The sequence below is a fragment of the Colius striatus genome, chromosome 5 (genome assembly GCF_028858725.1).
Source record: "Colius striatus isolate bColStr4 chromosome 5, bColStr4.1.hap1, whole genome shotgun sequence".
NCBI classification, from domain to species: Eukaryota; Metazoa; Chordata; class Aves; order Coliiformes; family Coliidae; genus Colius; species Colius striatus.
The window spans coordinates 21,995,200-22,007,424 of record NC_084763.1 but is presented as its reverse complement, the minus strand read 5'-3'; the positions used below and the strand labels follow the sequence as shown (position 1 = coordinate 22,007,424).

The 12,225-nt window shown below is 35.2% G+C and overlaps 1 protein-coding gene across 2 annotated transcripts in view; it reads right to left on the bottom strand.

The window, feature by feature from the left end:
• Nucleotides 1–12,225, bottom strand: part of ANKRD28 (ankyrin repeat domain 28) — a 118,898-nt gene that overhangs the window by 16,717 nt on the left and 89,956 nt on the right. For both annotated transcript variants that reach the window (XM_061996525.1, XM_010200623.2), the window contains exons 9-16: nt 11,038–11,116; nt 10,468–10,582; nt 9,960–10,042; nt 7,883–7,946; nt 6,521–6,589; nt 4,808–4,948; nt 701–812; nt 76–102 (exon numbers count right to left, since the gene is read on the bottom strand). In XM_061996525.1, the coding sequence (XP_061852509.1) occupies nt 76–102; nt 701–812; nt 4,808–4,948; nt 6,521–6,589; nt 7,883–7,946; nt 9,960–10,042; nt 10,468–10,582; nt 11,038–11,116 (690 nt within the window). The remainder of the gene's footprint in view (nt 1–75; nt 103–700; nt 813–4,807; nt 4,949–6,520; nt 6,590–7,882; nt 7,947–9,959; nt 10,043–10,467; nt 10,583–11,037; nt 11,117–12,225) is intronic.

Below are 12,225 nucleotides of genomic sequence, written 5' to 3'. Positions count from 1 at the left end.
ACTGTATTTTTAAAATCCCATGTTCCCTTTTGCTGTACAGAAGTACTTTAACAGTGAGAAGTAATACACACTTACAACATCTAGAGGTGTTTCGCTTGCAATCTGCAATTAGAAACATTCAGAATTCACGTTTCAATATATTTGATATAAAAGCACAATCCATATAAAAATACTAAGGTATGTAACACAAAGAAGATAAAAGTAACACATGAAATAGCATATACCTTTTTACAGAAGGATTAATAAAAAACACCTGAGGCTTTATTATCTAAAATTCTATTACGTGGCTGTTTTTAAATGGTACCCTTACTTGACAGGTTTTCCCTACATTTTTATCTGCTCATTCAGGTGACATTTGTGAAATTTCTTAACACTTCTCAGTAAAATAACCTGTGGTTATCTTATTTCAGCCATCATGAAAAAAAATGTGAGTCAAGAAACAAAACAAAACTGAGATCCCAACATCCGCACCCATTTATCTCTTAACCTCAGAATGTATTATCTTTTTAAGCCAGTGTCTAGCATCTTAGCTACTGACCCTATTCTAAGAGTATGAAGTGCTTAAATATTTATCTTCACAGGGGCCACACTCCACCACTGACCTAGCTTATGGATGAAGCAGTAAAGGAAGCCCCTGGCCTCTACAATATAGTCTGTAAGAGCAGTTGCTACAGCTTTCATCTATGATACATTTTCTTACCAGTTCAAGACACAAGCGATGACCGTAAGCAGCTGAATAATGAACTGCATTGTATCCTTGTTTGTCTCGGATCCCCGGATTGGCATCGTTTCTTAGCAAGTATTCCAGGCACCTATTGAAATTGACACAGGGAACCACATAGCTAAATGTTGAATTTTAACTTTATGTCAAGTGAGAAATTATCCCATTTCAATTGGAAAATAGAATAGAGAACACAGGAACACTGATTTAATGTAAAAAGCTGGCTAGGACTAGGAAGTCAATCATAAAACTGCCAAAATTTGAAAGACTCCTCTGCAGACATCCTGCATCTTCTGAACTATCTGACTTGGTTGAAACTAGTACTTCACAGCTTTTTTTTCCTCTTAGCTAATACAATTGCAGTTACCATTGTTAATACAAATTATTACTATTTGTTTGTTATTCTGCATCAGCGCATTCTTCTGTATTAAAGAGAGAAGGCAAAGTACCAATGCCCAAGTTCTTCACAGTACATTTCCAAGAGACACACACATATACAATTCCACTGCCAGACACTAATTTATTGATTTATTTATATAGTAAACACACTTTGTTGGCATACTTATATCCTAGCATTCCTTACTATCATTGCACAAAGTTCTATGGCAGAACACGATTATCACAGTTTCAACCACAGAGAGACAGGAGGATGAAAAATAGGGTATTAAAGTCAGTTCCCTTTCCCCATTCTTTTAATAGTCTCCACACATGCATGCATATTAAATTATTCCAATTAATAACTCATTCATTATTTCATGATGTTTATTGTTTCAGCAATATTTTTCAAGGTCACCATTATGACCTTGAGCTTGCCAGGGAAGCAATTTGGTTTTCTGAAGTGTACAGCTGGTCACCATCCCTTCTTTTCTCTGGGGTTATTAAGTACTTTTCCTTCGAAAGTTAAGCAAAATGCATGTGAAGCTAAAAATGGTATTACCTTGTCAAATCCAGCTTGGAATCTTTCTTCCTTAACACAGTTTATCTAAATGTCTCAAGAGATTATCATTTTCAATAGTAAAAGGCCAGCTGGATACACTGACAATACGAGGGTTTTACTTTCTATCTATCTCATGGAAAATTGTTTGGTGGGAAAGTTAAAGGAAATACCAACACTTTAGTTGTATGATATGGCTATGCTGTGGAAAAACTTGCAGTAGGATATGGCAGGTTTAGACTGGAGTTTCTATAACTTGATCATTCAAACTTTGCAGAAATACAGACAGAAATTCTGTGCAAGCAGCCATCTCCTGAGGGAAGACAGCACGACCCTCCACCATTAGAACTCTTCATGGGCTCTTTCAAGTGCAGCAGATGGAACAATGCAAGTTCCTCATCTAAGTGAGATCCAGTACCAGCTGTGATGAATTGAAACACATTTCAAGACAAGACAGCTGTACTGGGACAAGGGCCTCATAACCTTAGGTGCAACAACAATGATTTGCTGAAGTGAAGAACTGGCATTTCCTTTTCCAGAAAAAGGCTGAAAGTAATAAACCAGGTGAGTGAAGATGAAAGGAGCAAAAAGCCTCAGGAAAAATTAGGAACAAGGAAAGTATCTCATTCTGAAGCACTGTCTCATTACAAGGGAAGTATGAGAGCAACACCAAAGCACACTCTCGCGTTCACCATTTTGTGCCCAGCATAAAAGAGAGAAGGAATTAGGTAAGTAGTGAAAAAGTAAAAATTATCTAGCTTTACAGAACAACATATGTAACACAAGATATAAGTAACTTTACAAGAAGTTCAACATATCTAACAAAAAAGCTACCTGTAAAGTGTATCTATGGTTTTAACCAACTAATTTGGGTTTTATTTGCCCAGTAAACAAATGCCATTAATGGCGATCATGCTTGTATGTTTTTATTTGAATTGAAATGGCATGAGATTTCTCAGAATCCAGAGACAAATCAATTTGTCATACTGAGAACTATTTTTCCTACATTTTACTTGTCTAACTTTTGTTAATCGTCTTATTGTTAATCATCCAACTTTCAGTGTAACTTTAATCAATGATTTTGTATTAACATTTATGGCTTATTAATAAATGTTAAACTTCACTGGCCTCGACTATCTAAATTTGTATACTTGAGTACTTTTTATATTTGTGTGGTCACAAAATCCACAATTCACCAAATACACTGCAAGAAGCAAAGGCTACTAAAAATCCTTGTGCACCCATTCTTTCCAATGCAGAACAGGGAATTATTTTTTGCTGTTTCTTCTCATCCATGAAGGAGATGAACTATGCAGCTTTTATATACTTAACTGTCCTCAACAGGCCTCTTTAAAAGGAGATAACTTTTAAAACTTTCTGAAAGCACAAAAAGTTACCTTTATTTCCCATTTATTTATTGGTGTAGTGTCTATTAAATAATTCTAACACAGGAAGAGCAGGGTTTTTTCTCCCTTAAGATGCTTCTTAGTTCATCTCATTCTGCAGCCATGTTTGTCTCTCTAGTCTTGTCAAAATGAGGCTTACTGCTGTTTGTTCCAGATCCAAAACATTTAAGACACAAAAGAAACACTTCTAAACAGGAACAAACTGCAAAACAATTTTCACCAGAAACATCCTTGTCCCTTAAATCTGTCTTTAAAGATGTCTGAATGAGGACCATGAAAATGCACACATATTTGGAATTTCTATATATATAATTTCCTGACATTTTCCCCCCTAGGCTTTATATTCTGACTCTGACAATTTTTAGCTTCATTCTATTTTGAATAGGAGCTGAGCAGCACTGGTTTTCCAGCTGTCACTAATCATCTCTCTGTGTCAATATAAAAAGCTTCTCCTCGGGCCATTCTGCTTTGCAGCCTAGACAACTATTAATCAGAAGAGCAATACTGTGTGGGTTCCTGAGACGATTCTTTCAGTTATCCCCAAAGCTCTGCAGTATTGCCATCATCATTCTTGTTCGTGCCTTTCATATGACAGATGGCAAAACGATGTCATCTGAAGAACCATTATAGTTTGGTTTTCAGAGCAACTGTGAAGCTAAAATTAATCCTAGCTCAACTTGTAAGAGGGCAATTAAAAGAAAATTATCTCAGCAAAATCCATCAGGAATTGAAAATGTGTCAAAACAGCACTAGAAAATTTCATTTAGAAATTTGACTTTACATAAAAAGGCCTGTACTTTAAATATTAGTTAAATGGCCATGGAAATATTCTTTATTTTTCCTTCAGAACCCAATTTTTAAGTCATATGTCCCCTCGTTCCTATTGCTACCTTACCTTTTACAAGGTGCCGTATTAAAGCAGAATGATCTGGTACTAAGCAGTACTTTTCCAGTGAAGGTGTTACTGTAGGCATTTGAAACACCATGCTGCACGCCAACTTGTTTTGACCCATGTAGCAGATTGTGTGCACATGCAAATGGTTCTCTTCTCAAGTCTCCTCATAACACAAGATATGGAGGAGCTTAAAGAACTTTGTCAATTTTGTGCTACTTGTGTAAGCATTTCATAGCACAGTAGTAACTGTGTTAATATAACCATTAGTTACAAGATAAACACATGTAAGATACACGTGGATTTAGGAAAAGTTTCCGTATGCATCTCATTAATCAGTGTGTACCTACTTTACAGATATTTACACTAACAAGAGACGGAGTTGTAAAGCAAAACATGAATAGTTTAAACAACTGGATAAAGTGTCTAACATTGAATTTCTATCCTGCTGTAGGCCGACAGTAACTCACAGTCTAGTTTTACAGTGTATCTCTGACTACTATACAGACCTTTGGGCAACATTAAGAAACCTCCATAAAACATATCACCCTTGATCAGAATTTGATTTTTAAAGCACAATGACCCTACCACTCACGGATGTCACAATAATGCCCACAAAGGATATTTACTCAACCATCACAGAGCAAGTCAGATGAAAAACACGGTTCCCAATGAATTCCTCAATTAAGACATCCGCATTTTAGCATATAACCAAAAACCTACAATAAATTTTACTGTTTAATCTTCAAAAATATAAAAAATACATTTAGCAAGTCTGAAGGCAGAACATACACAAAATTCACAGCTCAAATGTTTCTAAGGAAAAAGGCTTTAGTACAAAGCATGACACTTACTTTCCATCTGTGTCTGATGCAGCTGCATAGTGCAGAGGTGTACAACCTCTCTCATCAAGGTCATTCACACTAGCTCCAGATCCCACAAGGGCAAACAGGCACTGATAATTACAATTGGCAGCAGCATAATGGAGTGGAGTTCTTTAGTACACATTTAAATAAAAAGTACAATGGTAAATAACAGCAAAATAATATTAGAGAGACATAAAAAGCAAAATAAAATGAAACTTAAATCTTCCTTACAATTTATTTTACAAGTATTTGTAGTGAAGAATGTATCACTACAATATTAAAGAATGGGGCCATTTTCTAGGGGTCACTTAATAATGCAGAACAACATCAAGGGGATCTATTTGCCAGCCAAAATATGCACGAACTACGTATTAAGGGAAGCTTTACATGAATTTTCTTGTATAAATGTATAGAAGAAAATCAAGTTTACATTAGAAATATTTTTTTTCAGTTAAGTAATTTCAATCCACACGGAAAAATATGGACAAATTGAAAAACTGCACAACAACTAAACAAGGCCAAAATAAAATGATAATTAACAATTAGATGTTTTAGATGGACAGACCGGAATTTTGTCTGAGAAGCAAGCATTATTTATTTAAATATGTTAACATAGCAAAGGGATTGTTGAAGGAAACTATAAAAAAAACCAAACCTTGTCTTCTTATAACATTTTTATTAGATATTAGCAGTGATGTATAATTATAGAGGAAACTTATTCCAGCTTCAAAAACTTAACCAATTCTCTAATTAAACCAGTACAAACACACCACGATGACTCAGAATTCCATTGTCTGTTTTTAAAAAGAGATTGCTACTACAACTATCTCAATTTTTTAGGAGACAGTCAGGTACTCTAAGGTGTCCTACACCTCTTCACTTTTCTTTATTTTTTCCCATTTTTTTCATATTTTCTTTATTTTAGTTTTTCACCTTTCCCGAAATAATTGCTCTATATAGCATACATGCTAAATCAATGACCAAACCAAACTGACAAAAAAAAAAAAGCAACTTTCAATGACAAAAGTTGAGACAGATAGTTCTTCCTTTCTCCATAAGTAATGGAAGGGGGATTTAAAATGAAATACAACTTTAGATCTATAATATTCTCCTCCAGACCTACTCCTGCTGTTCACATCTTGGAAAACCTTATTTGCCACAATGTGATGTGAGCTTTTGCACAAGTACTGATCATGACATCTAAACTTAAATAATCCTATACTAAAAATAGAAACAATTTCATTTACAGTTCAGAACACAAACAAGGGAATAGAAAGGAGTGGATATAATGAAAGGGAAAAGGTGAAGCAGCTACAATAAAATAATAGATTTCAAAATAAAAACAATTAGAAATAAGCAAGAGATTTATAGGCCTGGCTAATACATTATTTGGAAAACATCACTGAAGTCCTTAGATAAGAGCAATCTGAAGTCGTTAGATTCATGTTATAAGTAAAAAAGGCTCAAAAATTACAGTTGAATACAGCAATCAGACTAAACAAGACTAAACACCTGCTTAACAAAACACAATAAACAGAACATGTTTGCAACTCTCAATAACATACCCTGAAGCACAGTATAGGGACATCGTATTTTAAGGATTGTTTAAGCTGGAACACACAGACTTGCCCACATAGCAAAACAATACTTCTGTAATTCTTTTAACAGCCCTTTACAACACACAAATCTAGACTGTCTTACCTCCCAAATCTGTCCTTTTTGTTGAAGTCTGCACCAGTATTTAGTAGAAGATTTAGGCACTCCAAATTCCTATTAAATTAATGCAATATTATTTGTGATTGCAAATTTTGTTTCTTTATTATTGACCTCTGCAAATGTCTTAACTGCTACACAAATACACCTCATACGTTATTCTTTAATTAAGCCGAACTACCACATGAAAATTTTGGTTAATACTGTCATATGCAAAAGATTTCATTATTACAGAACCAAATTATGAAAGAATACAGATTATTTCAAGTCCATAGACAGAAATTTGTTGATATCCAGTGGCATGCATAAAGTCACACAAACATTAATTTAATAGAGATTTCAATTCTTTAAAGCAAACAAACAAGAACACCTGCATATCATATGACTTTTGCTAACAGGATTCCAGTACAGAGGCAAGTTTTTTTTAAAAGGCCAAATGTGAGTTGCAACATAAATATTGTACTTTTTAGTGTAATTCACTTTCCATACAATCTGATCATTACAATATATGTGCAATACTGCTTATAGTTTAAACATTATCTTAGTAACTTTCCTAAACTAGAGATGAATGAGGCAATGTGTCACAAACCATGTGTTTTTACATGAAAAGATAACATTTTAACCTTAATCATTTGCAACAGGGATGTATCTGTCAAGTATCTTTTGACTTAGAATGATCACTTAACAGTATTACTTAAAACTGAAACATAAAATGAAAATATCGATATCATGGAGTTTTTGTGTCCCACAAAGTGTATCGTGAAATTTATTACCCAGTTCTTCCAGGCAATTTTGAGTAGCTGCTATAGAAAACCCACAATACAATAACGATAATCAATATGGATCACAACTCAAGTGATGAGCAAGTAGTTCTGACTACTTCATCCTCCTCAACCCTGGAATTTAATTACGGCTTTTAATTGAATTAGATGGTCTTTCTTCTATAGATATGGTAAAAACATATTTCCCAAAGTTGCTGTTCTCCATCTCACGTCTTACAGTGATCTTAGCTGGCCATGCCATCTTTGAATGCTGTAAGTTCTAAAAAAAAAATATATCCCCATCCAGGGGAATTTAAAATAAAATTCAGTTCATTCCCAAGCATAAAAACCTAAGGCAATACTGATGACACTTGGACACTGTACTCCAATAATTACTTATTGAGTTGAATATTTATTTTTATTGTTTGTAGAGAGAATCCATCTAGAAACTATTTTCGTGTTTACATAAATTCCAAAGGGGGGAGGGCAGGAAGAGCATAGAGAGGAAATAATAAAAAAGAAATCAGGAATGCTCAACAGTTGAAAAAAAGAACACTGAATATGAAAGCATGAATGCTGTTTTACATACCCTCCAGCTGCAGCTGCATGAAGACACGTCCTGCCAAAGTCATCCGGTGTGTCAATGTCAAAACCTACAAATCAAGTATTTTGTAACGTCATTATGTAACACAGCCTTTCACAGAACTGCTCTCATCTACTCTTAAAAGCAATGCTTCCTAGGCAAACAACAGCTACTTGTGAAAAAGCACTTAAGCACTGAAAATTTACTTCATTTGAAACACATTTTGAACAAAAGGCATTCAAATAAAATGGAAAGAACACTGTAAAGCTGGAATGAAAGCTATAAATAGCAATTGCTTTCAGAGGAATCCTTTAGAGAACATTATAGCTTTCTCTTCCCAAAATGTGTGAGCTATGCAACTTCAAATTTGAGGCCACAAGCTTTAACTGCAGTGCTAAATATATCCATATACTTTGACATTAAGGTTACTATTTAAATCATGTTTTGGATACATTTTTTTGAGAAAACTACTATAGTCTCCTAAGATCCCTTCTCTCATGTAATAAAACTTATTCATTAAATCTCCAGTTTCTGCGCTTTTGCCTGGGATTCAAGTTTTTCTTTTCAAGAATTGTTCAACAAAAAGTAGTGAACAACACAGTAGTGAACAGTGTTGTTCAAGAGTAGTATTATTCAAGACTGTTATTCTACTCCATTTCCTCCAGAACGTCATTTTTCTATGCATGACCATATTCTCTTCCCATTTCAGTACGCAGTGATGTACAGCAAACAATTTATAATAGTTTACCAGTCTGATTCAAAAAGCAGTCCTTGATGCCTTTCTACAACCTTAGCTGCTTGTCTAACATCACTAACTACTTAAATGCCATACTGAGACAAAGCAGATTAGATTTTTTTTTTATTTAAAGGTCAGAGATTCTCAATTTACATAAATGATACTTCCTCCCAAACAGGCACATAGTCTGCAGACAACAAATCCCCACACCAAGAGTGTGTACTACTAGTAAGCTGTTAGCAGTCCTTAATCTTTCCCAGTCTGAAGCTGACCGTACTCTCCAAGTCCCTATTTGCTTGAGGCTAGATTGATATCCAAATTTGCTTAACTCATGTAAAAGCTACAGAAACCAATTTCCAAGTCTTCTACAGGGATTCCTTTGCTATATTGAACCTCTAGTTAGGGCACAACCAGCAGAGCATCATGTGCAGAAAGGAGAAAGAGTCAGAGCTTTCCTCATTTTGAACACAATTGAAATACAGTCAACTGCAGGACAGTTCTTTCCTGAAGTGAAACCTTGCAAGCTTGCCCATGACAGAATAATGAAATAAAACACCTTACAGTGGTAGTTTTAATTATACTCCTTTAGTCGTTCTACCAAGCTTCCACAGCAGATAATTAAAACTAAGGAAGCAACTTTTCACTCTGTCTTTTCCTCAACACTCTTGGCCCTCACTTCCCTTTTTCAAAAAATATTAGGTGCCTTCAGATTAATGTAGAGTCATTTAGTTTCTTCTTCTTCTGTTACTGAAGCTGCCACAATCCTTTAGACAAATCTACTGTGTCTAAATTTCAATAGTTCAAAGAGCTCAGAATCCACACCAGAACAGATTCTGGACAACATGGCAACAAAAAGCTTGCAACCCTCTTCCACTTCAGGGAGGAATCAAACAACAAAAGCAAAGTGCAGTTCAGGTTTCATTTAATCAACAATAAACCACTAATGCAACAGTTTCTTAACGCAGCAATCTACAGAGCTATTGGGTGCCCACTACGGGAATATACCAATTTGTATTAAGCTGAAGACATGATGGAAGGGACATGGAGGATGCTCCACGGAGTCATAAAAGAACATTAGTCTTTCTCCTTGAAGTTGCATTATGGTCTAACCAGTCATTCCACCTCCATGGCCAACTTCAAATGCACAAACACAACTTAGAAATTTACAGACACATTATTTCACTTTTAACTATGGACTGTCCATTAAAAAATAAAACAAGCACTGACCCCAGCTTACTAGTAAACTATAAAGTTTTTTATGTATTACTAAATTAAGACAATTAAAATCTATTCTATGGAATAAAAAAAAGTAGAAAACAACCACACAATTTTTAAATAGTATCCTACCTGATGAAAGTAGCTTTCTGCAGCAGTCTGAAAATCCACTTAATGCTGCCAAATGGAGAGGAAACATCCCATGTATACCCCGCCTAAGATACACCATAATCAGGTATCACAGTTTCGTTACAATTAAAATAAAACAAACATGACTGTGCCAAAGTGCACAAATATGGTGGATTCAGAAAACCACCTAATTCAATACTGAGCCTTAGGAAAACTTGACATGTTAAGCATTCTCTTACAACTAGCGAAACGCATTAAGTCAATACAGCAGACTTAAACCAAGCCTTGCAGGGATTTTACTACAAATACATTACAGGAAAATCTATTTCTCTTTCTTTTTGTACAAATTGTGATGTACTGAATAGCTACTTTAAAAGTACAGCATGAGATAACACAATTTCCCATTTCAAGTTTAAGATAACGTTTAAAAAAAACCATACTAGTCTTTTTAATCTAATAAATACATTTCTAAATTCTCTCAGCTTCCACTCATGTCAGTGAAGTTACCTACTTTGCAGTGTCAGCACCACTTGTAATCAGTGTGTTGATTAAGAGCTCATGGCCATATCTAGCTGCTATGTGCAAAGGAGTATTTCCATTCTTATCTTCACAGTCTATTTCAGCTCCTATAATTTAAAGCAATTACTAGATAAGAATATATGTAGGCATACAGATACTTCTGTTAGAAAAACAGCATTGCTGATAATTTAAGCAACATTAAGAATTGCCCATGAATGATAGCTTTTGATTTAAAATTTATACATCTTTAAGTGGTATTTAGTATTAATAACAAGCAAAACAGAGAGAAGTATTTTATTAGGTAAACATACGGGACAAATTCTCCGCAGTCTGGATTATGGAAGATAAATGAATATATTTTCCTGCATTCTGAGAAACAAACAATTCTTCAATGTAACTTAACAGACTTTATAAGCAGATATATCAGACTCCACCATTACCTGAACTACTATTGGACACTGGATTTGAAAAAAAGTTCAGGACATTGTTATCAATAGAAGAAGAGGAAAATATTCATGGTAATGTAAAGCTGATGACAGAACTGCTCCCTTCCCCTTTTTACCATTTTGAATGATGGTTTGAGATCTTGAAAATCTACCATGGATAGCCGTCATGTGCAAAGGTGTTTTCCCATCTTTACTCTGGAAAAGAAAACAAACAATCCCACTGTTTACTTATGGCCAGTAACAGTAATCAACCGCAACAGAGAAAAAACAAAACAAAAGGACATTCCTTTGCTTTCTTCTCTCCCACTACTCCCTCCTTTAAATTGTTTCTCTGCACTTCTGCAAGATGGATGCTGGTGGTGACAAGCCAGCATGACACGGCAAGCTTTTCAAAACACCTGCTCTTAATCATTCTCCCAGCTGTGACTGACAACTCAGCGATGCCCACTCACTCACAGTTATGTCTTTAGGATAATCACTCTCAAGAGGATGATGACAGTGCATAACTTGAGCAAGAAGCCCACGGCAACTCTTACCTCACCCAAGTCTAAAGCAAAACAACGCTGCTTTAAATGCTGCTACTGTTTGTTGCTTGAAAAAAGCAAAAAGCTGTATTTACCATAGAGATGTACACATTATATTAGAAGACAACACATGGAAAAGTTCATGTGTTTCATGGAAACTTCTGTAAAGTAGTATTTGTAAGCAGTTTACTGTAAGCCACAAGTAATCCTGCTGCAGAACTATTCAACCATAACTGGCACTATATATCTGACACCCATCAATGTGCACTAAGCTATTCACCCAGTAAATATGTCCGTCCAATGGGTTAACGGTAATGCATGAGGGAATTTCAATTTTTAATAGCACAACCTCAATGCACCATTTTTTGCACAAATCCATTTCTTTCCCTGTTATTATTTTGGGGTGATTTTTTTGCCCCATGCTTTATCATAGGCAATGGGAAAGCTTTCCTGCAGAAAAAAGTTCCTACAAATGCACACAGAAAATTGGAAGCATGACACTGGAAGATAAAAATACTCTTGGATGCACGCATAGAACAAATCTTTAAATATTAAACACTGGCTTTGAAGAGTATGAAATGCTCACACAATGCAAAGTTAAGGACAACGGCAGCAAGGAAAATATGTATGAACCTGCGCGGACATGTGCTTGTGTGACCTGATCTAGGTGGATCTGCTTTAGCGGGGATGTTGGACTAGATCTCTGAAGGTCCCTTCCAACCTCTACTATTCTGTGATTCTGTGTGTGATTAAAATATCAGTAACTGCTGTCACGTGCAA